This window comes from Geotrypetes seraphini, chromosome 7, assembly GCF_902459505.1.
Source record: "Geotrypetes seraphini chromosome 7, aGeoSer1.1, whole genome shotgun sequence".
Taxonomy (NCBI): domain Eukaryota; kingdom Metazoa; phylum Chordata; class Amphibia; order Gymnophiona; family Dermophiidae; genus Geotrypetes; species Geotrypetes seraphini.
This window is the reverse complement of record NC_047090.1, coordinates 47,718,137-47,745,764: the sequence shown is the minus strand read 5'-3', so window position 1 is coordinate 47,745,764 and position 27,628 is coordinate 47,718,137. Positions and strand designations below refer to the sequence as shown.

Sequence of the window (27,628 nt, the reverse complement as noted above, 5' to 3'; positions counted from 1 at the left end):
ATGGTCAATGCTATGGATATTATATGTTAGAGAGATCAGATAATGGTCTGACCATGGAACTGGAAGGCAATGATTAAATGTAAAATTATTCTTTTCTGAGAGAGGAACTAATACCGAGTCTATAGAATGACCTGCTTGGTGAGTTGCCTGGTTTATTAATGAACATAGATCTAATTGATTGATATAAGAAAGGATGGTATTGGTGAAATTATTCTGATGGTCCTCGAAATGAATATTAAAATCACCCAAAATTAGTGGATTTAAAGATGAACTACCAAATTCAAAAAGTAAAGATTGTAGAAGAACAATATTTTCTGAATTAACTGGAGGAGGTAGATAAATTAGTAAGACATCTATTTTGGGTTTTGAATGTATGGTAAGATGGAGATATTCAATTGAAGCATACCCTGTAGAGTTATCAACCTTTGTCACTAATGAGTCCCTGAATATTACTGCCAGTCCTCCTCCTCTTTTGACATAACGATGATTATATATAAAAGAAAAATAATTAGGACAAGCATATGAGAGATATGCTTCTTCACCCTCTGATAGCCAAGTTTCAGTTAAAAATAGTATATCTAAGGAATGATGCAAAATAAGATCTTTAATAAGATGCATGAATATAATAATGAATATGCATGAGATCTATGTGCATGTACTGCTTTCAATGCATATTCATTGGGGAAATCTTGAAAACCTGACTGGATTCGGCCCTCAAGGAGGGACTTTGGGTACCCCTGCTCTAAGGTATCCCACTGCTCTGTTGGCATGTCTATGTGGCCAGTTTATTAGAATGCTGGCCCCTCCCATGTCTAAGGTGCTGATTTGGATATTTCTAACTTGGATGTTTTTGTGGTTGAAAATGTTGAATATAGTTAGATATTCTGGCACATCCCATTTGAAAATGAACATTTCTCCGCCCCCAACTTTGGATGTTATAAGGGAAACATCCAATTCAGATTTAGATATCCTATCGAAAATGGCCCTTCACAGGTATAGTAAGCGGCACTGAATATACATCTAATGGGAACATTGCTGCCACCATCATACATTTAATTTAAGCCTGCTAAACATACAACTTATTTGAATAGCAGCTGGAAACTGCTGATATCCAGATGCTCCATTGAAATTCAGCTTGCATTTAAAGGCACTAAGGCCCCGATTCTGCAAAGTGCATCCTGATTGTAGGCAGCTGTAGGCATCCTACAGCTGTCTAATCAGCCAATCGGGAGGCATGTTTTCTAAAAAAACGCTCCCCAGGCAGGTCGCCTTTATTGAATGCGACTCTGGGAGCCTAGGGAGGTCTCCAAGCTTGCATAAGCTCACCAAGGCAAGGCGGTAGCCTTAGGTGAACTTAGGCAGCCCTACGCATCTCCCTAGTAGAGCGGGAGACACTTACAATGTAGGTCAGCAAAATGCTGGCCTATATGGTAAGTAGACATGATTGCTATACTTAATTGCGGCAAGGGATCTCCCTGCCACGATTAGTATAGCGGCCGCGGCTACGGCCACCAGTCTCCCCTCTCCCCCCCCAACGATCGCAGCAGGAGGGTGCCCAACCCCTCCTGCCTACAGAACCCATGATCGCCGGTAGGAAAGTGCTCAATCCTTCCTGCCGGTAGGCCCCGCCCCCGGAAGGAGGGTACCCAACCCCTCCTGCCAGACCCCCCAACGACCCCCCCATGAAAACACCCCAATCCCCCATCCCCAGACCCCCCCAATGAACCCCCCCTCGGGCTTACCCGCAAGTTGGCCGGATGGGTCCTCACACTGTCTGGCCAGCAGGCCCACCTCTGTCCAAATGAGTTGGGCCCGCCCCTCCCCTGCCCAACCTACAGGATCCTAGGGCTGGATTGGCCCAGGCGCCTAAGGCCCCTCCTGCCATTGTAGAATGTATCTTTAGACTGAAACCCTCGCATCAGAAATTTCATAAATGAACTCTTAAACTGATAGTTGCACGCACAAACTCCATTTCCATAATGCTTATTTTTGGAGTCACAGCTGGACAGGGGTAGATGTGAAAACCTCTCTGACCAGCAGCTGTACATACCTGCAGAGAAAGGGCATTTCGCTGAGAGGGTTTGCCCACCAGACCTTGTTCTTTACGTTTCTTGAATTTTCGGAAGTATTCTTGGATTAGAAACGTGGCATAAAACTTCCCAACTGTCACTTCATCATCTGTAGGAATAAAAAAAAAAAAAAAAATGTAGATTTCAATCTCTTGCTCCTTTCCAGCAACAGTTTAAGAAGCTGATAGGAAAGTCTTAAGACTTGCTTGTTCATGTTCTACTATAGATCCAGTGTATGAGAAGCTCGAGGTTATCCAGAGGGCTGAGTAATAGTGTTACACATTGTCCAAATTTCACCTCGACATAGGAGAGACCCAGATTTATTTTCTGACTGAAAGAAGTGGGTTAGTGCAATGGGGAAGGAAGGCAAGATGCTCTTGCAATGAGGCTTGCATATTAGTGAGCAGCACGGGTCAAGCTACAAATAAATATGTGTCCTTCTGTTGGGGCTTCAGTGAAGTCCTTCTACCTTGGGGAAAGGGAAAGTAGCTGCAGATGGTGGAATCCATCCTACTGGTAGTAAAAGAAAAGTCTCTGCTGAGCACTGACCCTCTCCTCAATCCCTTCTTCCATAGCAAAAGGCAGAACTATAGTAGGCTAGATGCATCAGGACAGGGGCAGCAGAGCAACCTTTTGGTTGGAAGGGTCCAAAAACACAAAACAAAACAACACCTAGCTCTGCCCCCCAAGTTCTCTAACTGTGATGTGTTGGGCAAAATATTGGTAAGGTCATGGCTCCAGTGGCCCACTCCATTATCGTCTATCGTTTATCATTTAATAGTGCTTGTTATATTGCTCTCATTGAACACAAGTCAAAATGGTTTTCATAAAATTATCTAAAAGTACAGAAAAGAACTTCAACATAAAAATAGGAAAGAGGAGCCAAACATGCGTCATAGCCTAAACATAACAGGAATGGGAAATTTAGGAAGGGGTAATCGGGAGGTTAAAGGTGAGGGAATTTATAGCATCTTTCTAAGTTCAGCAGTGCACCTGTGCTGTAATCAAATCAAAGGAAAAGCAAGGTTAAACAAATTAACTTAAGCTCTACATTAACTTTGCCGGACAAAGTCTCTGCTCTAAGAATATATGGGAGGGAATTCCAAAGGGATGGTGACAGAAAAAAGAATGCAGTATTTCAGGTTATTTCCCACCTAGCCAGAGATGGTAGAACAAGATGATGGTTATTCAGAAAATGAAGACGGAGCCTGGGGTGCAAGGAATGGTAAGGGAGGCTAAGTACCCAGGTTTATCCTCATGGATAGCTAATCGTTTAGCGCACCTTAGTAAAAGGTATCTTGAATTGAATCCTATAGGGACTATGCAATTGTTTCAGTAGAGGGGTTGCATTGTCCCTTCATTTAACTCTGCAAAGAATTCTGGCCAACGCGTTAGCAGGGTCTGAAGATGCTTCAGATGAGATTTATTTAATCCCACACAGACAACATTGCAGTAATCTTAGCGTGCATTTAGGGAAGCATAAAACAGGAAATGGAAGGGAATGAGAATCAAAAGTGATTTCTTGATGTAAAGAGTCGAAATCAGATTTCACCAACAAAAGAAACCTGTTGACTAAAGGAAAGTGGCAAATCCAAATGAATTTCAAAGTATTTAAATGATGAAACTGTCGTAATTGGGATGGTCCAAGCTGAATAGGAGTGAGGAAAGGAGGAGTTAAAGATCCAGCAGTCCAGCAGGCTACTTTTTTCTCTGGGTTTAACATAAGGCGGTGGGTTTGTGGCCATTTAGCCACCTCACCAAGGTATCTCTGTATAGTAATAGGCACTAATGATAAAAATCTGGATTAAAAGTGCAAGTGGACTGGGGAAAGGTCGAAGAGACAAGGTGAAAGAACTGTGAAGCTGATTCTCTAAAATTACGGTGCATTTAATGATGGCACTAAACCATTGTTAAATGCACAGATTTTACCACCCAATTATTAAAACGGCTCACCGCGGTTTTTTCTATGCTTTCTAGCAGCCTCTGATTATATTATGCAATTGAAGTACAATGAGGTCATTAATATTAAAACTGTAGTCTAACGAGGTCATTAATATTAAAATAACCTCTACAGGCGATTTTTAAAAAGGAACATCCCTCCGTTTATGAGGAACCAGGGCTGATATTTACTGGCAGGGTCTGAGCTGACGTAGCCTTACTTTCCTGTCAGTGCCTGAGCGCTGATTGGCTCAGGCACTGACAAGAATATAAAGCAGCTCTCAGATCTGATTTTCTAGAATCAGAAAATATTAAAAATTGAATTAAGGCCAGTACTGGGCATTTGTTGGAGGATGGGCTGGGGAGAGCTTCAATGGCTGGGAGGGTGTAGATGGGCTGGAGTAGGTTTTAATGGAGATTTTGGCAGTTGGAACCCAAGTACCAGTACCGGGTAGAGCTTTGGATTCTTGTCCAGAAATAGCTAAGAAGAAAAAATTAAAAAAATTTAAATTGAATCAGGTTGGGCAGAATGGATGGACCATTAGGGTCTATATCTGCCGTCATCTACTATGTTACTATGTTTAGCCCCGATTTCTTATAAATGTAGCAAAAAATAAGCCTGGTAGCCTAGTGCCCCACCCTGCCACCTCTCCCGCCGATGCCCCCTCACCCCATGCGGAAGATCAGCAGGAGGGATGCCCACTCCCTCCTGCCACAGGCTCTTTTATAATGGGCACAGCTGTTTGTGCACAGCACACACACATGAGCTGCATATATTAAAAAATGCCCCCTGTATGCATGCCAAATGAATAGTTTTACAGTAATGATACTTTTATGTATTATTGAGTAGGGAGGGAGGGGAGGGGAAGTTATTCTGTTCAATAAGAATAATTTAAATATTAGATTTCTTACATATTTTTTTTTTCCAAATCTTTATTCATTTTAACATATACATCAAGTGTACATTAAAATATGAACACAACATATTACATTATCACTTGATAATTCCATAACAATATATACCTAAAAGATTTATATCCTACCCCGTCTCATATCATCTTAATCAATTAAATTATGCACATATATATTAAATTATCATAACCCACCCATCCCCCATCCCCCCCATTCTGTCAATTATCATATAAGGAAAAATAATAATAAATTCTTACATAATTTTTAAAATATTACAGAATATTAATTTGTTATGAAATGTTATACTTAAAGCATATATGAGAGTTAATCAAGTGTGTATCTTTAAGTTCATATAAGTTTAACTGCTACACTTGTTGTAACATGCAAAAATGAATAAAGAATTTAAAACGAGAAAAAAATGCCCCCTGACAGCTCCCCATTATCCCTCTCTTTATTTTTCTTTTAAGAGTCGATGGGGGGGAGGGGGGAGGCGGCAGCTCAACTTACTTTTTGGGGGAGGGAAGAAATTGTACTTGTGTAACACACGTACATCTGTAAAAAAGCCCCAACAGCTGAGTGACAGGAGGCTTCTTTGGGTCTTCCCCTGCTGCTCAGCTGTTTGGGCTTCCCCAAACTGGCTCTGCACTTGTGTGAGAGTCGGTTTCTAAGCAAGCGATTGGATCAGATTATGTCTGCCCTCCGCAAAACTTATTTGCATGGGCAGCTATTTGAACATCGATTGCTATTTAGAAATCGGCCACAAAAATCGGCCCACAGTGACCTCCACAGCTTTAATGACCGTTTTTAGTGCATCTAACCCAGAGACAAGTGCCTCAGCCCTTTTATCTGGTGCACCAGTTTTAGGTTTCAGCTGGACTGTAGATAATATGGAATCAATTTTTAAAACTTAAAAAGAGACGCACATTTGATGATGTTATATGAATAGTCTTAAAAATGATACATCCCCGGGACTGGATGGCATCCACCCGAGGGTAATCAAGGAACTGAAAGGGGTTATAGCTGAACTGCTTCAACTAATAGCTAATCTGTCGATCAAATCAGGAAGGATTCAGGAAGACTGGAAAGTGGTGAATGTTACACCGACCTTCAAAAAAGGTTCGAGTGGAGATCCAGGAAACTAGAGACCAGTGAGTCTGACTTCAGTACCGGGAATTATAAAGATGCTTATAAAGGACCGCATCATTGATCACCTAGATGGACACAATCTGATGAGGACCAGCCAGCATGGCTTCTGCAAAGGAAGATCTTGCTTGATGAACTTGCTGCACATCATTGAGGAAGTAAACAGGCAGATAGACAAGGGTGACCCGGTCGACATTGTATATCTGGATTTTCAAAAGGCGTTCGACAAGGTCTCGCAGGAATGACTACTTCGAAAAATTGCGAGCCATGGAATTGAGGGTGAAATATTCACGTGAATTAAAAACTGGTTGGTGGATAGGAAACAGAGAGTGGGGTAAATGGACAATACTCGGACTGGAAAAGCATCACCAGTGGAGTGCCGCAGGGTTCAGTGCTTGGACCCGTGCTCTTCAACATATTTATAAATGACCTGGAAATTGGTATGACGAGTGAGGTGATTAAATTTGCAGACGATACAAACTTATTCAGAGTAGTGAGGACACAGAAGGATTGCGAAGACCTGCAATGTGACATAAACACGCTTGAGAAATGGGCTGCGACATGGCAAATGAGGTTTAATGTTGCTAAGTGTAAGGTGATGGACTTGGAGATTAAGATGTACAATGTCAGCATCTATGAGACAAACATGGTTGTTTTTATTACATATAATTTTTTGGACTCCAGTTAGGTTGAATAAAGTAGACAGTTCTAAATCTAATAGATGTTGGCATTGTCATATTGATATTGGGACTTTGGATCATCTTTTATTTTTTTGTCCATTGATACTTGGCTTTTGGAAGTCGATTTGGGGGCAAATTAATAATATTCTTCAATCCTCTATTCCTTTGACATATGAAGCAATAATTTTTGGAACGATTCTGCATGATAAACCCACTTTGGATAGAAATAATAGTCGCCTTTTCATGATCTTATCAGGAATAGGGGTTCAAATGATCACATCTAATTGGAAAAATCATGATAGGATTAATTTAAGTTTTTGGTGGGCAACTGTATGTGCAACATATAAATATGAAAAGATTATGGCAGAGCGTTTAGGGTTTGTTAAATCCTTTAAGGGGATTTGGGGTCCATTAACTAATTTTGTCACATTATAATTAAAGTGATTCCTTTTTCTTTATGTTAGATTCCTTTGCACATCCAGGGTGGGTGGGGGGGGGTGTATTATTTATTTAGAGGTATAAATTTCATAATATTCTATAATATTGATGAGTATAATATAATATCATTACTGTTATAGGTTAAGAAGGGATTTAAAATTTTTATTGTAATATTTCTGATGTTAATAGTGTATTTTCATATAGTTGTTTTTTTTGTTTTTTTTTCGATTTTTCAAATGTATACATTGTCAAGTTCAAAATATCAATAAAGAAATTAAAAAAAAAAAGAAAAATCTTATACACAAATATAGGATGTCCAGTGCAGTACTTGGAGAGACCCCCCGGAAAAAGACTTGTTGACAAGTCAATGAAGCTGTCCACGCAATGTGCGGTGGCGGTGAAAAGGGTAAACAGAATGCTAGGAATGATTAAGAAGGGAATCACAAACAAATTGGAGAAGGTTATCATGCCGCTGTACCAGGCCATGGTGCGCCCCCACCTGGAATACTGCGTCCAGCACTGGTCGCTGTTCTTGAAGAAGGACATGGTACTACTCAAAAGGGTCCAGAGAAGAGTGACTAAAATGGTTAAGGGGCTGGAGAAGTTGCCGTAAAGTGAGAGATTAGAGAAACTGGGCTTCTTCTCCCTTGAAAAGAGGAGATTGAGAGGGGACATAATCAAAACATTGAAGATAATGAAGGGGATAGACTTAGTAGATAAAGACAGACTGTTCACACTCTCCAAAATAGGGAGAACGAGAGGGCACTCTCTAAAGTTAAAAGGGGACAGATTCCGTACAAACGTAAGGAAGTTCTTCTTCACCCAGAGAGTGGTAGAAATCTGGGAAGCTCTTCCGGAGTCTGTCGTAGGGGAAAACATCCTGCAGGGATTCAAGACAAAGTTAGACAAGTTTCTGCTGAACCAGAACATACGCAGGTAAGGCTAAACTCAGGGAACTGGTTTTTGACCTAAGGGCTGCCGTGTGAGCGGACACGATGGTCTGACCCAGCAGTGGCAATTCTTATGTTCTTATGATTTGTTTTATACGGGTAATGCTCAGCACAATAGCATTCAAATTATATGCATGCTACTTGTGCAGAGCAGCCCCGGTAAAAGGGAGAGGAACTGTATCTGGTGCCTGCTCAGAAGAGCAAACATAGTCATAGCTCTTCCCCCTTCTCTGTCCCACCTCTGCATAAAAAACAAACCAACAACTCCTTCTCTGCTCACGATAAACTGGCTCAGCTGATCGCGGCTCTTCTTTTCTCCCCTGCTGGCTTAGCTGATCGTGGGCAGGGGAGAAGCTGTTTGACAGGGTTTAAAAAAAACAACCCCAAATTAGGTGTGTGTTTGTGTGCCTCACACAATGCATGTACAGCGGTTACCAGCAGTAAAAGGGGGCGTTTCCATTTGTGCTCATTTTAATACTAATGAGCTCCTTGTAATGCATTTGCATAGGGTTCTTGGTGGCTGCTAGGAGGATCAGTAACAGCCCCCGAGAACCTTTATGAGCATTGGAGGCAGAGTTTCCGTGCCAGTAAGACCGATTTAAGAAGTTTTACCAGCGCGGAAAGCTTTTGAGCATCGGGGCCTCCGTGTGAAAAGGAGAAGCACCAATGCACAGCAAATTCTACTTAAGCAACAGTAGAAAATCACAAACACAGAGAAGAGAAGAGAATCTTGAATGAGATAGGCAGAAACCCATCTGCAGTAGGTTAAGGAGAGAGGAACATAAAAAGAATGGAGATTGCTGGAAACAGTCAATATACTTGAGAATTTAAAACAGAAAAGGAGGAACGCTAGACATGTAGCAATTAAAAGACTAACCAAAGAGCAAGAAAGCATGCTTCATTAAGTAAGGAGACTTCTACAACTGTATACCAATAATTTTGCATCCAGAAGACGTCAAGAATGAGTCTATGCTATAAAGAAAAGTAGGTTCCTACATCCTTTATAGCAGGGGTGTCCAACCTGCGGCCCGAGGGCCGTATGCAGCCCCGTGAAGTATTTTGCGCGGCCCCGGTCGAGAGTGATGCAGTGTTTTCCTCTGCTGCCCCCGGGTGTTTACCGTCTTGCCGGCTCCCTCCTTTGTCTTGCTGCAGCGTTTGTGCAGCTCCAGAAACATTTTTTTCGGCCAATGCGGCCCAGGGAAACCAAAAGGTTGGACACCCCTGCTTTATAGAATACTGGCATAACTAGGTAGTTGAGGGAGATATACATATAATTTATAGTAGCCTATAAGATATGTGCATAGCTGTGCACTCTGTCTATGTTCTGCTCATGTGTATGCCCACCTGCAAACTACATGCTATCAAAGGTATGTGTGTAGTTATAAAACAGTGCTTAGGTGCTTATATGGCATGCATACAGGGGGATTCTATATATGGTTAGACGCTAGTTCCATGCCAAAGGTTTGGTGCAGAAAAGCACTGTAATAGCTGCAGGGTGCCGAAATGGGGCAGAAACGAGTTCCATGTGAAAACACATGCACCCATTTACAGAATAGTGCCTAAGAGTTTCCATGGGATCTGCAAAGGGGGCATAGCCAAGGGAAGGGCATGGTGAGTCAGGGGCGTTCCCTTAAAACGTGTGCAATGTTATAGAAGAGTGAGGATCTGCGACCAACTTGTGCGCTGGGATTTACAACTGGTTTCAATTGGTATAACTCTTTGGGCCCAATATTCAGAGTGATTTAAGTGGGCAGGAAGCACTCCTGCCGGCTTAAATTGCTTCCAGCAGCCTAAGTGGTGATATTCAGTGGCACTTAACTGCAGAGTGTCATTGACTATCCCCTCAGACCGCCTAACTAAAAACTGGGGAGGTGCTGGGGGTGGCGCTGGGAAGGAGCTCCAGGTTATAAGGATGTCGGCATATTTGATGCCGGCACCCACACAGCGAGGTGGCCAGATTTAGGACAGTTCAAAAGCTGTCTTAATTCTGGCCACTTTGCTATGCGAGTGTTGGCTCTGAATATTGGGCCAGTACCCAAAACCCTTCCAACCACCTCAACCATGTCCCTTTGTACCCCCCGCTCCCAGCCCTCAACAACCCCTTCCCCTAGAGGGCCCTCCAACCCCCTCTAACCCACCCAAAGTGTAGGAAGGCACCCTTGAGCCTACCTTCATATCTGGTGATCCAGCAGAGGTCTTTGGGGGCAGGAGCGTAGCCCCCCTGCCCCCTCAAGGCAGTTTTTCAAAATGGCCACTGTGATCTCTCATGGCAACACGTGGTACTTCTTGTAATACCATGACTTGCTGTGAGAGGTTGTGACAGCCATTTGGAAAAACTGCCATGAGGGACAAGAATGAAGGGGCTGCACTCATGCCTCTGAAGACCCTTACTCAACCCCCACATATGGAGGTAGGCTTGGGAGGGCCTACCTACACTTTGAGTGGGTTAGGGGGATTGGAGAGAGTCTTTGATGCAGGCAAGGGGGAGAGGAAAGAGAGGAGGCATTGTTAGAGGTGGAGGAGGGAGTGCATTTTAAAGGAAAAAAATGCTTCTGCATGCCCCAGCCCGATATTTAGCTGGGACCTGCATAACTCTTATGTGGGCCCAGCTGAATATCGGAATATAATTTAGCTGGCAGTGATCAGCACTTAAAAAAACACTGACCGCAACTGTCTGAATATTGGGGGATTTGTGCTCAAAGTTGATCATGGATCCTGGTACTACATGCTATTCTATAAAGGGTATCAATCCCGGGACGCTTGTTATAAAATACCATTCTGTGCCAATTATTTTGATGTCGAATTTTAAGTACCATTTACTGAATCCAGCCCATAGAGTGTACTGTATATGCCAGTATTCTAATCATCACATGCACGATTGTTACATAAATGTTAGTGCCTGCTTTATAGAATTACCCCTATAATGCACACTTACCACCAGCAGGAGGTACCACTTGATCTAGTAACTTCATGCTTGTACGCTTCCAGATTTTCTTAATGATTGCTCTTAACTCCTCATTTGCTTGCTCTAGATTACCTTAAAAATGATATTGGTAGGAAAATGTAGTTACATATGGGAGCTGTTCATTAGAGTATTATTGTCTGGTAAATGTCCTATATTGACTTTAACACATGTTTAGCACTAACGAACTACTGCTAGTGTCAACACGTAGATTTTGCCATTAATATCTTACAATTCCAAATGAGCTGCTAATATGCATAATAATACAACACATATCATTTAAGTGTAATGCAGATTACGTTAACACATAAACCCAGGTTAATGCCCCTCCTGAGGTACAGTTAAGGAGTTTGTGCCGGGTACTTTAAATGACAAAGTATGTACCCACCTTTGTTTCAGTCATTTACACTCCAATTTGGTCACATACGCATGCAAATGATTTCTTAATCAAATAGTGACCGGTGCTACAGTAAGTGTTTTGAAATGTTAGCGTACTCTTTCCAGGTGGGTGCACACAGGACAGAGTCTGGGTAAAATGTGGGCTGAGTGTAGAGATGATAAAATTGTATAATTTATGTACACACTTGGAAAATGTTGGCGCAGATATTTCCAGCAGCTCCAGGGCTAGTGCTCTTGTCCATGCCTGCCACTTAAGCTCATATTATCTAAAGACAAGAAGGTGTCTACTTGTCTTTATAATAAGATAGGTGCCTTAAAAGGCACTTAAACCAGGTGCTTCGTTATACATAGCCTCCTAAATGTGGATTCTTGCAGCGCATATACCATTTGTTCAGTAAGGATTTTATGTTGTTTGGCGAATAATATATTACATGCACTGCAATAATGTACAGTCAAACCTCGGTTTACGAGTGCACTGGTTTGCGAGTGTTTTGCAAGACAAGCAAAACATTCGCAAAATCGGCGCCTCGGAAAGCGAGTTTGACTCGATTTACGAGCGCCATCCCCCGTAATCAGGCATCCCCCCCCCCCACGATCCTACATCCCCTCCGAGCACTGAAATGAAATCCCTTACCCCGATTGGGCACCGGTACCAGCACCAACGCATAGGACATGCCAGTGCTGGTGCCCGAAGATCCTCCCTCTTCTGGGCTGGGTGGTGCGTCAAAGGAGATCCTCCCTGTTGTCTGTGCTGGGCTGGACTGGACTTTGAGCATTTGCGCATGCTCAAAGCCTTCTGATCTCGCTCTCTCCGAGATTTTCAGATTCAGAATCTCGGAGAGAGCGAGACCAGAAGGCTTTGAGCATGCGCAAATGCTCAAAGCCCAGTCCAGCGCAGCACAGGCAACAGGGAGGATCTCCTTTGACGCGCTGCCCAGCCCAGAAGAGGGAGGATCTTCGGCACCGGCACCGGGTAATCCTATGCGTTGGTGCTGGTGCCCAATCAGGGTAAGGGATTTCGTTTTGGTGCTCGGGGGGAATGTAGAATCGCGGGGTAGGGGGGGTATGGAGCAGCGCTGGTAGCCTCGGGGGAGGGGGGGGAACGAGGTGGAACGGAACAAAGCGAGTTTCCCTTACTTCCTATGGGGAAACTCACTCTGATATACGAGCAATTTGGTTTACGAGCATACTTCTGGAACGAAATATGCTCGTAAACCAAGGTTCCACACTACTAGATTCTAATCTATATACAGTATATAAAATCGGAGGTATGTATGTGTGTATGTATGTGTGTGTGTATGTGCCGCGATCACGCAAAAACGGCTTGACTGATTTGAACGAAACTTGGTATGCAGATCCCTCACTACCTGGGATGATATGTTCTGGGGGTCTCGCGGCCCACCTGCACACGTGGGCGGAGCTACAAACAGAAAATCAGATTTCACCCATTCATGTCAATGGAAAAAATGTAAAAAGCTGCCAACGCAAAAACGGCTTGCCCGATTTGAACGAAACTTGGTATGCAGATCCCTCACTACCTGGGGTGATATGTTCTGGGGGTCTCGCTGCCCACCTGCACACGTGGGCGGAGCTACAAACTGAAAATCAGATTTCACCCATTCATGTCAATGGCAAAAATGTAAAAATCTGCCAACGCAAAAACGGCTTGCCCGATTTGAACTAAACTTGGTATGCAGATCCCTCACTACCTGGGGTGATATGTTCTGGGGGTCTCGCGGCCCACCTGCACACGTGGGCGGAGCTACAAACAGAAAATCTGATTTCACCCATTCATGTCAATGGAAAAATTGTAAAAAGCTGCCAACGCAAAAACGGCTTGCCCGATTTGAACGAAACTTGCAACACATCTTCCTTTTCAGTTTAAGAGCTTGCAAATTCCAGTGAGACTTGCATTCTCTATCACAATCAAAAATCACAGGGACAGACTATTACATACTGTGGAGTGGATTTAAAATCCCCCTGTTTTTCCCATGGTCAACTCTATGTTGCTTGCTCAAGGGTGGGTTCACCCAAGAATTTATATGTTCTTGCTCCTGGAGTTGAAACTAAAAATGTTGTTTATAATCAAGTTTTGTGTTAGTTGTATTGTATTCATTTTGTCAAATATTTCACATTATAATTTGAATATTGTACTTTTTATAAAGCTGTAAAAAAATAATTTCATTCACCACTATAAAGTATCTTTATTTGAATCCATTTACAGTATTATTGCTATAATTAAATACCCGTGCAACGCCGGGGCATCAGCTAGTCTATTCTAATCTTCTATTTGTGTTTCACACATACCTATTCAGGCTCTAGGCAACATTCAGAGAGGGATTGAAAGGGGATCAGAAGAGGGTAAGAGGGGGGCGAGAAATCATTGTTGTCTAGGACAGTGGTTCCCAACCCTGTCCTAGAGGACCACCAGGCCAATCGAGTTTTCAGGCTAGCCCTAATGAATATGCATGGCGCTGATTTGCATACCTGTCACGTCCATTATATGCAAATCTCTCTCATGCATATTCATTAGGGCTAGCCTGAAAACCCGATTGGCCTGGTGGTTCTCCAGGACAGGGTTGGGAACCATTGGTCTAGGAGCTTCATCTAGAGAAAGTGGTGGAAAGATTCATTTCTGAGAAGTCAAGTAGGTTCAGCAGTCAAAGAGGAAGATTTTTCTGTATAAGTCCAGTGGCGTAGTAAGGGGGGTGGTCCGCCCTGGGTGTGGTATTTCTTTGGGCACAACACCCTTTCTCCTCTCCGCTGCCCCCCACTCCTCTCCTTGCTGTGCATGCATGCCCCTTGCCTTCCCTGGTGCGAGGACTTGTGCCTAGGAAGTCACATCAAAGGATGAGCTGACACCAACATGGGCATGCAGCTCATGCCGGAGAAGTTAAAAAGGTACGGGGAAAGGGAAGGGGGCGTGCATGTGGCAGGAGGAAGGGGGGATTGGAGAAGAGGGCGAGGGAGAGACACCATCACTCTGGGCGCCACTCATCCTTACTACACCGCTGTGTAGGTCAGGGGTGGGCAACTCCGGTCCTCGAGGGCCGGAATCCAATCGGGTTTTCAGGATTTCCCCAACGAACATGCATTGAAAGCAGTGCCTGCAAACATCTCATGCAGATTCATTGGGGAAATCCTGAAAACCCGATTGGATTCCGGTCTTCGAGGACCGGAGTTGCCCATGTCTGGTGCAGGTCAACCAAAGCTAGGCATGCAGTTTGGGAGTGGATCCTCGATCTGCGTGCAAACTAATTAGCGAGTTAGGCAATAACAATCAAATACTGGTGTGAACAAGCACTTAATTGACAGTAATTAGGAGTTATGCACATATCTACATGACATGTGCGCCTAAGGCAGTGGTCCCCAACCTTGTCCTGGAGGACCACCAGCCAGTCAGGTTTTCAGGATAGCCCTAATGAATATGCATGGGGCAGAGCTGCATTCCCATCATCTTCATTACATGCAAATCTCTTTCATGCATATTCATTATTTATTTATTAACCCTCACTACATTTTCCTTTTTTCATGCACAATCTCATAAAGCCTATTTTGAAAGTCTAAAATAAAAAGGAGGAGGAAGAAGAAGAAATATATTTCTTTCGTATAATCCCTCGTAAACCAGTTATGTAGTCTAGAAATCTGTTGTTATGTTATGTAAATCTCTATTCCTCTTTAATAATCATTCTTTTTTCATCATTTCCAGGGTAACATTCTGTTTTCCTTTTCCCAGAGTCCTGGCTAAGCCTTCGCTACTGAAATTTTCTCCCTGTTGCTACTGATTGAAGAACTTGTAAGGCAGTGACATTCTTGAGTTTGATTTTCCAGGATGTCAAAAGAAAAGATCAGTAAAAACAAAATTGCTTGTTAAAACACCCTTTACTAAACCAAGAACCAGAAAAAAAAAATCCTGAACCCTGATACCAAGTGACAATGTATCAAACAGATATAGAAGCGCATCGTTGCTTCTCTGCTGGAGTGAAACTAGGCGCCTTAGCAAAACTAGAGTCTTCCTTGCTTGTAATTTACTATTACATTCTCATTTTGGCATCTCTGAAATGGAAATTGTTGAACTTTTATGTATTCTAAGTCAGTTCATTCATTTGGCTTCAGTTGTTTGTGACAAGGATAAGACTAGAGTTGAAACATCTTCAGTCAACCCAAGCTGTGAGCTGGAACAAGCATTAGACAAATGTGTTCTTAGCTTCCTTCTTTCTTAAACATAAGTCTGCTGCTTCTTAAAAGTTTTGAGACCCTGGTAATGTTTTCCACATTTTGCCATTTAATATAGAGGTTTCTTTTATTGACTTACACAACATGCTCTATACCAGGGGTGCCCAAAAGGTCGATCGCGATCGACCAGTAGATCGCAAAGGCAACGCAAGTCGATCATGGAGCCTTTGCGTTCTGTTCTCCCTGCTTCCCAACACCAGACCAGGTGCGTACAAGCGTCAGACCAGGTGCGTACAAGCGCCAATCGCTGCCTGGCCTGGAACTTCCTCTCCGACGTCAGAATTGACGTTGGGGGGGGGGGGGAGGCTTGTGGGCCTGGCGCTTGTACGTGCCTGGCCTGGCATTAGGGAAGCAGGGAGAAATCGGCGGCAGTGACTTGGTGGGGGGGCAGAGAGAGAGAAAGAAAGACAGACAGAAAGAAGGAAAGGGGAGCAGGAAGAGAGAAAGAAAGGGAAGGGGGCAGGGAGAGAGAAAGAAAGACAGACAGACAGAAAGAAAGGGAAGGGGCAGGGAGAAAGAAAGACAGACAGAAAGAAAGAAAGGGGGGGGGGCAGGGAGAGAGAAAGCAAGGGGGGCAGGGACAGAGAGAGAGAAAAAGAAAGAATGATATATGATATGCGTATATTTCTGGCATTTAGATGTGAGCACTTACATCAGCTCTATGGCTAGTTTAAATGATAATGCCTAAATTATACTGAAACTTCCCTCCCTTAAGGACTGTAAATGCTGCTTCTACAAAATAGTTTAAAAACCTTTGTGTCAAAATGCAGAAGAGAAGCAAATCTATGCTTTTCTTTCATAACTGTTTCAGAAATCCATTTAATAAGGACAGTAAGGCACTTCAGAATAATGTAAAAAAAAAAAAAAAATTACCAAAAATACTACCAACCGGGGTGGGCTGGCCTGAAGAGATATTAATTAACGACATATAACGACAGCAGTCCAGAAGGACTTCAAGCTGCCACTTTGCTTGTCACTGGCATAAAAACTCCACCACATTAAGTATTCATCTCTTACTGGCAACCGCCCACCACTGTACACAAACATGCAAGAGATAAAAGCTTTCACGTAGCTGAAGAAGAATGCTCTGCGCTGTCCCCCAGCATTCTAAAATACCCACGAGCCTCGCCCTGCTCACGTTCTTCAAACATTCTCCTTACACCTCTTCCAACAAGAACTTTGGTTCACTGTTGACTGGCTGCCTCAGGGATTCTGTAACAAATAGCTTTCCCTCATCGTGGTGCGCATGTGGCAAAGGAAGCACTACTGTTTATAAAACGGAAGACTTCTGGTATGACGTGGCTTCCGGTATGAAGTCTTCCATTTTGTTCACCCCTGGTTGGTAGTATTTTTGGTGATTTTATAGATTTTTCTGCTACCAGTAAAATTATAATGCTCTGTATGAATATTGTGGTCAAATTTGCAGGCACAAAACACACCGTGACAGCCTGAGGTCACACATCCTGCAAAGAAGTACACTTCTCCCTCCTTATTCGCGGGGGATAGGGGCAGAGCCGGACCGCGAATGGCGAAAAACCGCGAATATCCGGCTCTGACCCGCCCCCGCTTCCCTTCCGCCTTCCCCCGGCATCCCGGCCTTACCTGGTGGTCTAGCTGGTTTTCGGGGCAGGAGCGATCTTCCTACGCTCCTGCCCCGTGCAGATAGCCATTAGGAAATGGCTGTGGGGAGTTCCCATAGTCTCTCGAGAGACTACGGGAATTCCCCACAGTTATTTCCTAATGGCTATCTGCACGGGGCAGGAGCATAGGAAGATTGCTCCTGCCCCGAAAACCAGCACTCCCAACTGGCAAAGCGCACTATCCTGCAGGCCTGAATTCAGCTCCTGCGCACTACCACGGACAGGTGCACGCCCGATGCCCGAACTCAAACGGCCAGAAAACAATTGCTCCCTCATTCCCCGTGCTGCCGATGCCTCTGTGTCTACAGCGGAGCGACTGTCCCGAACAACGAGGCCTGCACAAAATGGAACACAAAGTCCAAATGACTCACCCAGCTATCCTGCACGACACAACCAGGTAAGGCTGGGATGTCGGGGGAAGACAAAAATATGTTTTGGTTTTTTTTCCTCCTCCCCCACCCCTCAAAAAAATCATGATTATGTGAAATCGCGAGTAGGGAAACCGCGAATGGGGAGGGGGAAGTGTACCTATGAAAGGTTGGACCACTGGTATATTGCTGAGCTTTAGAATGATGTCTATCCCTACCTTCGGTTTTAATCCGTAGAGCTGTTCTAACCAGTGCAAAGAGCGTAGCGTTAAACATGACAGTCCCATCACTGTTCAGTGGCATATTCATAGATACCAGGCGCTTGGAGGACAGGGAAAAGAAAAAATAATTATACATCGGTCTCATACCATAAAGATGCATGCATCCAATCCATACTACTAAAGTACATAAGTCCAGCTCATACTGCACAAGGGCAAAAATTTCAACTCTTCTGGCAATGACAGAACAGCATTTTGCTGCTAAAAGCTGCGAACATCCAACCCATGCTTTAGAGATGCACACATCCTCCCCCAGGTGTTACATCCTCTCTCCTACTGTACAGAGGTTTAGAATATTCATCCCCATGGCATTTTGTTCCAGCTCCGGAGATGGAGATTTTCTATTCCTACTGCAGAGATATGCACATCCTGCCCCTGCATCACAGAAATGAATATCCACTTCTATGGCAGAGAGAGAGAGTGTATGCCTAGGAGCCAGCTCTGTAGATGCTATAGATACTTGAGCACTCCCAGACATGAACAGTGAAAGGTGATTTCCACAGGGTTTAAAACCCTCAATAATTTTGAAAAGTTGGCTCCTGTGAGTATATGCAAACCCATTCCCACAGTAGAAATATAGTATAAACATCTTACCTACTGTTAAATGTTGCATGCTGCTATGTCTCATTAAAAATACATTACTTGTTTAATTCTGTTTTGAATCTGTATTAACTGGATGCAGTGGCATATCAAAGGCGGGAGTGGTGGTTTCCCCAGGTGCAGGCAGTAGGGCGGTGCATTGATCAGTCATGGAGCTGCAGCCTACAGGAGCGTGGCTGTTGGCTCTGCCAGTTAGAGGTCTGCACGTGAACGGGAATTGCGGGAATCCTGTGGGTCCCGCAAGACTCCCGCAGGGATCCACCAGATCTATGGGACTCCTGCGGGGATCCCCCCCAGGTCTAGGGGACTCCTGTGTGGATCTCCCCAGGTCTACGGGACTCCCACGGGGATCCCCCCAGATCTATGGGACTCCCGCGGGTACCTTCCCCCCCAGGCTCACGGGACTCCTGTGGGGATGGAACCAGGGTTCCCGAGGCCTAAAAGAATTAGTAGAAGATAGACAAAAGCAGAAACTGGGACCATGATGATGGAAAAACAAAATGTCTCACCAGCTACAGCAAAGGAGATGTCCATTTTGAGGGAGGGGGGGCTAAACTCAAAATAGGAGGCCCAGCCCCCTCTCATAGTTATGCCACCAATTGCGTTTAATACAAAATGAAGTTTGTTTTGGGGTTTCCAGTTCAGTTTTGGCACATTTTTCTTATGCAACCATTGTCCTGAAAAGTGCTTCTCTTAATTCTGTTTTAAATTATTTTGATGCTGTACTGTTTGATTCTTTACTCATTGTTGCATTAAAAACCATTTGTGGACCTTGGAAGGACCTCTCACAATTTACCTATGCCAGATGGTGGAACCAGATTTGTTTGCTCTACAGATATGAGCTTTATATTGCCAAAAAATCCAACTCTTATTTCTTTTAACAAGAAATGGTTGACCCTACAGTCACATGACCTAATGTCTATTCTAATTTTTTCCGGTGATGTATGCATCTCTTATTTTTGTTCACTGTTATTTGTTTATATGGTATTTTATTGTTGGTTTAAATAAACTAAGACTTTAAAAAAATCAGAAGTAATTGCTGCTTTTTATGGGGACAGGTAACTTTTATGGGGGGACGGGCGGGACAGAGGAGATTCCTCGTAAGGTCGGGTGGGGATGGAGAGGATTCTGGCGGGAGTAGGTGGGATACTGGTAGGGACGGTGGGATTTCTGTCCCTGCGCAACTCTCTACTGCACGTCCCCTGCCCTGGAATAGGAAGTTGACAACAGAGGGGGCAGTGCCCCTCTATATCAAGTGGGTAAGACTGAAATTAACACATTTAAAGGATTTGAAGAGCATTTCAGCCAGCAGTTTGAGGGCCGCAATGGAGGACTTTAAGAGCTGCATGTAGGAGACCAATGTCCTAAATTATACAGATAGCAGACTAAATATTGCCATTATCCAGGTAAGTTTCAGACCAGATTGCCTTATCTGAATATTCAGAATATTAATATGTGGACATTGGTGCTGAATATTTGGATATATTTTGACTGCCATGGCCATTGTTTAAAAAAAAAAAAAAAAAAAAAAAAGGCTGACGATGGCACCTGGATATTGACATGTACATTTTTCCTGAAAATCAGACCCAAAATTTCTGTACAGCTATGAATTTCCTTTTTCCAATTCTGTGTTAACCATCACAGAATAGCTGTGTATTACTGTAGTTGGCCTTACTTTCCTTTTTTAAAATTTCTGTTAGTTTGTTGTTAATATAGGGACTAGTCAAATGGTTTATTATATTTATTTATTTCCTATGGGAATAGAGTAACTTTTCACCTGCAGGTCAATTTCAATCCAATGTCAGCTCAGTGACGCCTACCAGCTATTAACTATTTATCAGCTGCTGGTTGCCAATTTTTAAAGACTTACTATGTTAACACTTTTATTAGAAAACTGATATTTACATCAGCTGAAGACACCATTAAAAATAATAACAATCAAGACTCTTATTGGAAGCCAATGCAAAATGCTTTAAGACTGGATGTGTCTGGACACTGGCCTTCTTTCTCATCATCAGGAGTGCTCCTCCAGAAGCTCAGCTGATCGTGGCTCCACTATTTCCATGCCGGCTCAGCTGATCAGCGGCTCTGGGGATTCCTGTCAGTTCAGCTGATCGCACGACCCCTACTGGCTCCAGTGTCCCAAAGGGACAATGGATCATGTGCTGACATTTTTTTTAAAGAGCACAGCTGTAGTGCGTGCGTTGTTTGAGTGTGTGTTCCATAGAAAAGTGTATGCAAAGCTGCTGGCAGCGCCCAGACCTGCTGGTAAATTTTGCCTGTAAGAGTTGGACGCTCCCTTCTGAGCATTACAGAAGTGCTCATTTAAATATTAATGAGCTCCTTGTAGTACAGGGATCTCAAAGTCCCTCCTCAAGGGCCGCAATCCAGTCGGGTTTTCAGGATTTCCCCAATGAATATGCATGAGATCTATTTGCATGCACTGTTTTCAATGCATATTCATTGAGGAAATCCTGAAAACCCGACTGGATTGCGGCCCTAAAGGAGGGACTTTGAGATCCCTGTTCTAATGCATTTGCATAGGGTTTTCAGTGGCTCTTACCAAGATTGGTAAAAGCCTCAGAGAACCCTTTTGAGTACTGGAGGCTGAGCTTCCTTGCTAGTAAGACTGGCTTTAACCAGTCGTAGTTATATGGAAAGCTTTTGAGCATGGGGGACTTTTGTCTTTTTCCTTCTCTTTCCCAGGAGGTGTATAATTAAACAGGTGTGAAAAGAGTGTGTTAAAAAAAAAAAATCCTATTGATTTGAAGGCTTTGATTGAACTTCAGATGAATAGGGCTGTTATGCTATGTAGGGTTTAGTTGGAGATGTGGGAATAACTAGCTGACCTCACTTGTAATTAGGTGACAGGCCTAGATTCACTAACCTTCCTTTCCGTGTCTGATCCATGGGCGACTGCAGGCAGGCTGACAAATTCACTAAAGGCCAGCGTGCAAATGGGGGCAATCGGAGGAGCACCCCCCACCGACCACATGGATCGCTAGTGAGCGATTCTGAAGCACACGCAGACCATCTGTAGATGGTTTGCGCGTGCTTACAGAGCTACGAGCTGTTTTTTTGGTGTTTTTTTTACTACTTCGCGAGCCCGTGGTTTTAACTCACAACCCGCCTGGAGCGGTGACACTCCTCCCACTCCCTCCCAGCTCTTTCCCTGATCCCGCCTGCCGCGCACACATCCCCTTCCCTTCCCCCGTACTTCTAGTTGAAGTTGTTGCTCGCAGCGGTCAATGACGTGCTCCTTGTGACCTCGTTGGCTCTCCCTCTGACGGCGCCCGGAAGCGATGACATCGGGAGAGCCGACAGGGTTGTGAAGAGCACGCCGTTGTTCGCTGGAGGGGAGAAATGGGAAGAGGCAGGGGAGCGGAGAGGAGGAGGCCCTCCCCTCGACATGGTGCCCGGGGCGGACCGCTCCCCTCGCCCCCACCTTTACTACACTATAGCAATGACCTAAAGTTCTTCAGTACGAGTATGCCCCGTTATCTGTAACTGAGCTTCAATTCGAATGGAGAAAAAGTGGAATATAAATGTCTTTTCATTCGCTTCTGTTTCCCACTCCTTGCATGTAACGGACTTGCTTCTTACTTTGCATGCCACTCGGTGAGGACAGAGCTTCCCAAACCCTAAAGGTGGCTGGATTCGTCGAAGCAGAGTGACCACATCTAAATGTTTAATTCGGCCTCTGTAAGGAAACATGAAAAGGACACACAGCAAGGGAGATTTTCAAAAGCTGTCTTTCTGGGTAAATAGCAAAAGTGATGTAGATAAAGTGAAAATCCAGTAATATCAATAAATCACTCATTCACATGGACCATGCAGCAAGGTAGAAAATGCATATGTACAGGCCAGACTCAATATGTCAAGGGTGGAAAAAGTCTCATACAAGACCCTCCCACCATCCTTGACACTGTATAACTAGCTCTGGAAATGTGCAGAAATCGATGTGAAGGTCTGCGCATGTGCAAAGGCTCTCCAGATGGGGCCCTGAGCCACCAGTGGGAGGTGCTGGAGCAGGAGAGGCACAGAGAAGAGGAGAGGCAACAGCGAGGAGAAGAGGTGCAGGTGCCGGCAGACTGCCTTCAGGACGTGCCTCTCGCCGTGAAAGGCATGTCCTGTAGGCGGTCAGCCAGCGCCTCTCCTTACCAGCATCTCGTGGCACACCCAGAATCTCATTGCGGCACATAATGCTTTACATGGTTGGTGACCCAGAAAGTGCTATATAAGTTTTATTAACGCAGAAATGAACAAATAAACATCTTTTCTGCTGGTCCTTTGCAAGGTATCAAATCTACAAAGGATCTCCAGAAATAATGGAGCCAGTGGGATCTTGCATTATATTAACTCAATCCGTAGCCTGAGATTCACATTCTACTTTCACTCCTCAGGAAATGCCAGTTTGATTGGTCACTGGAGGAAGGTAAACTATTAGGTGTCAATACTTAAAAGGGCTTATCTGGGTAATGCCCTGAATATTTTTACAAACTGTCTTGCCCCTTTCCGGATAGTGCTGACACAGTTCATGGGTGAAGATGAGGAAATAGCACCAGCCACTGACCACCATCTCCAGATAGTCAGTGTTAGCTGCTTTCTTGCCACTGAATACCTTGATTTTTTTTGCTTGTGGCAGACGGTGTTTAAAAAAATTCTGACTGCCATAGGTTCAGTAGTGGGAGGCAGGTGAGTTTTTCTTTTTTTGGGAGGGAGGGTTTTATTCAACTTGTGAACTTGGGTGTCAGGTCAAAAGCGCGCTGGGACAAAGGCGCGCACAGACAATTGAGCGCAGCGCGGAGGTCCGCGCCGCAGAAAATTACTGTTTTTAGGGCTCCGACAGGGGGGGGGGCATGGGGGGAACCCTCCCACTTTACTTAATAGAGATTGCGCCACGTTGTGGGGGGGTTTGGGGGGTTGTAACCCCCCACATTTTACTGAAAACTTCACTTTTTCCCTGTTTTTAGGGAAAAAGTTAAGTTTACAATAAAATGTGGAGGCTTACAACCCCTCAAACCCTCCACAACGCCGGCGCGATCTCTATTAAATAAACTGGGGGGCTCCCCAACAAACCCCCCCGTCAGAGCCCCTAAAAACTGTAATTTTCTTCGGTGCGTGCCTCCATCTTGCGCTCAGTTGTCGGCGCGCGCCTTTGTCTTTCGCGGGGTTGTCTATGAACCGTGAACTTGGCTTCATTCAAATAAGAGCCATTCGATTCTAGAACTTTGCAGCGCACGAAGATGGCTGGGTAGAGGATTAGCTCTGTTGTGACAGGCAAATTTTATTAAGATTTTGGCAGTGAAAAGTGAAGGAAAAGAGAGAATTGAAGTAAGAAATGGCTTCGGGTAAAACTAGTAAAAGTAATCCGGTGAATTCAGGAGCAGGAAGTAAAAAAAGAACAAAAATGGATTCGGTATCCCCGACAGCGGTCCCGTTGCCTCAGGAAGAAATTGATAACAGTGATTTGATGAATGAACTTCAGAAAATTAAAGAAATAGTAAGTGATAACGCTAAAAATATAAAAGTTGTGAAGGAGGAAATAGAGAGTCTGACAAATAGAATACAGGCAGTTGACTTCAAAATTGAGCAGTTAGAAAAGCATGCTGAGAAATCTGAGGCAGAGATGCTGGTGTGTAAAAAAGATCACAGAGAAATAGAGGCATTGAAAAAGGATTTTGAAGACTTATCAAATCGTGAAAGAAGGAATAATTTGCGTCTGATTGGGATACCTGAGGGGATTGAGCAGAATGATCCTATTCAATTTGTGACTAATTTTATCCCAAAGATCTTGCCATTTAAAAGTTCTTTTCCTTTGGAGATAGAAAGAGCACATCGGATACCGATGAAAAGATCAAATAGTCAGAAGGGTCCCCGTCCACTAATCTTTAAGCTGCTAAGACATCAGCAGGTGGTAGAGATTATAAAGCTGGCTAAAACAAACAAGGATCTTAAATGCCAGGATTCTAAGATCTTTATAGTACCTGACTTTGCAAAAGCTACAGCCTACAAAAGAAAACAGCTTTTGGATTTAAGACCTAAACTGAGAGCAATGGGAGCAAGATATGGATTGATATACCCTGCTATTATGAGGGTAACTTATGAGAATAAAACTTATAATTTTGAAGAAGCAGGCAAATTACAGGAATTTCTAGATCAATATAATTTGCCTATGGTTTCATGAAAGTATTTAGAAAATGTAATAAATAATATACTTAGATTATTTTTGGTTTATATTTTTGAGTGAAAATTGAAAGATATTTTATAAAGAAGGAAAAAGTGGAAAAAAAAAATAGAAAAGGAGAAAAATATTTTCTAGAAAATTGTTGCAGTTAGGTTTAAGGGGGATCAACATTTCAAACAAGATTTAAAGAATAGAAATGAAAAATTTTAAAGAGACAATAAGAAAAGAAGAAAAGAAGATTTTGACAAGGTAAGAAGAGGGATGGAGCATATAGGAAGTGAAGAAAATATGAGGAACAATTATAAGATTTGGATGGTTTCTTAATGTGAATTTATAATTTGCATTTGAGCGTGACTGAGATAATAATATGAGGACACATAAATGCTGCATTGGAGAAATGTGGGAACTTAGAATATAATAAGATGAAAAATACAAAAGACTATTGATGTAAAGAGAAGAAGATGTGAAGATGGACTGATGGAAATGACTTGAGCATTATTTAGATTTACAATTTGCATCTGAAATTGACTGAGATATAAGGATGATGTTGCAAAAATACTTTATTGGAGAAAGATGAAATAGCAATCTGCAAGAAGATGGAATAAGAGACTGAAACAGCAGGATGAAGATGTACAAGTGTTACAGTTGTGCAGAATGGAGAATAGACTGTAATAGATTGAAGATGCAATGAAAATTAATGAGAGTTTTAAAAAATATGAGGTCTGCTTGGTTGAAATGTTTGATCCTTCTTTTGATGTAAGGTTAAAAAAAAAAAAAGAATATTATAGGATGGAGTGATGTATGTTCCATTGAAGTTGTGAGAAACTTAGGTTAGACAAAAAAAAAAATAATAATATTAATCTTGGGGGAGTATATATTGTAAGAAATGGTTTCCGAAATATTGGGTATATCCTTTTATAAATATATTAGAAGTATAGGATGGAAGAATGTTTGGAAATTTGGATGAGGGGGGAAGTATATAATAAAGAATTATAGTAAATATGGGTATTTAGGGTATTGAAGAATGGATTGACTGAAGGAGAATTTAGTGTTGGTTGTTTGAAAGATTAGAGAAAGAAAAATGAGTATGTTATTGCCTATGGGGAGTTTATTTTTTGCTCAGTAATATGTGCGTTTCGAAGTTTACATTTGTGTTAGGGGAGGGGAGGGTGGGGGATGGGAATAGGGGGGGATGGGGAAAGAGGGGAGGGGGGGAGACTCATATATTGGTTTAAGGAAAAAGAAAAAATGTATATTTTATGTTTGAGTGGATTATATATGTATTTTATATTTTATTTGTAAAATGGGTTTTAAAATTTTTTCTTTGAATGTAAATGGCCTTAATCACCCTATAAAAAGGAAAAAGGTATTGGAATATATTAAACAACAAAATATAGATATATGTTTCTTGCAAGAGACACATTTGTCTGGAACAGAGTCTATGAAGCTGACAGATAAGTGGATAAAACAATGTTTATTTGCACCAGCGGTAAAAAAGAAGGCAGGAGTTGCAATATTGATTAATAAAAAATGTCCAGCAACATTTAATATGGTTAAGGCAGATCCTCAAGGAAGGTGGTTACTTGTTGACATGAGCATGGGCAGTAATACAATGGCGTTACTAAATATATATGCACCTAATTCGAATCAAAGTGAATTCTTTAAATCTCTACAACAATTAGTTTTACAACTGGCTACTACTAATTTAGTGGTGGCTGGGGATTTCAATGCTGTTATAGATCCAATAATGGATAAAAAGCCTAGTAGAATAATGAAATCAATGGGATTAGATAATTTGGTACAAGTATGTAATTTAAAAGATATATAGCGTATTCTTCATTTTAATGATAGGGAATTTACATTTTGTTCACATGTTCATCAATCGTTCTCAAGAATTGATTATATTTTTATTTCAGATCAGATGGTACAGCAAGTTATAAAAGCTGACATAGAACCAATAGCAATATCTGATCATGGTGGTATATGGATAGAAGTTAACTTAGTAGATCCAGATAATTCCAAACCTGTATGGAGGTTTGATAATACATTGCTTGCTGATTCTAAATTTTGCACAGAATTTCAAAATAAAATAAATGAATATTTTAGACTTAATGATTTAGAGGAAATTTCGATTGGAATTTTATGGGATGCTTTCAAAGCAACTATGAGAGGACAAATTATATCATATTCTGCATATAAAAAGAAACTGTTAAGAAAACAATATGTGAATTTGGAAAAAGAAATTAAGAATTTGGAATTAAAATTGGTTAATAAATGGGAACAGGAGACATTTCAAATATTGTTAAAAAAAATGTGAATATAATGAAATTTCCTCTGGGTTAGTAAGGAAAGATATTTTTGCTCAGCAGGTGGTATATTATGGTAGTGCAAATAAGGCTGGAAGATTATTGGCAAATTATTTAAAAGCAAAGAAAAGGAAGGAGAAAATAAGCATAATTAAAGATGAGTTAGGAAATTCTCATTCTCAAATTGGAAATATATTAAAACAATTTTTAAAATATTATAAGTCATTGTATTCTTCGGAGTCTTATTTAAATAAAGAGAAAGATGGGATGGATTTTTTGAGTTTAGTTGAAGGTCCTAAGGTTCCTGATCATATAAAAAGAAGTTTAGATAAACCTATATCATTAAAAGAGTTACAAATGGCATTGAAATCCCTTAGAGTTGGGACCGCTCCAGGTGGAGATGGATTTACAGTAGAGTTTTATAAAGAATTTCAAATTTCCCTATTACCGTATTTATTAAAATTATATCAGGATCAACTGAATAAAGGTTGTATATCAGGCACTATGGCAGAATCTTTAACT

The 27,628-nt window shown here is 42.4% G+C and overlaps 1 protein-coding gene across 22 annotated transcripts in view; it reads right to left on the bottom strand.

Annotated features, from left to right (window-relative positions):
• The window catches only part of CACNA1C (calcium voltage-gated channel subunit alpha1 C), a 1,333,094-nt gene that overhangs the window by 33,678 nt on the left and 1,271,788 nt on the right, over window positions 1-27,628 (bottom strand). For all 22 annotated transcript variants that reach the window (XM_033951116.1, XM_033951118.1, XM_033951120.1 and 19 more), the window contains 4 exons: window positions 22,217-22,313; window positions 17,954-18,056; window positions 11,066-11,167; window positions 2,051-2,178 (listed from right to left, as the gene is read on the bottom strand). In XM_033951116.1, the coding sequence (XP_033807007.1) occupies window positions 2,051-2,178; window positions 11,066-11,167; window positions 17,954-18,056; window positions 22,217-22,313 (430 nt within the window). The remainder of the gene's footprint in view (window positions 1-2,050; window positions 2,179-11,065; window positions 11,168-17,953; window positions 18,057-22,216; window positions 22,314-27,628) is intronic.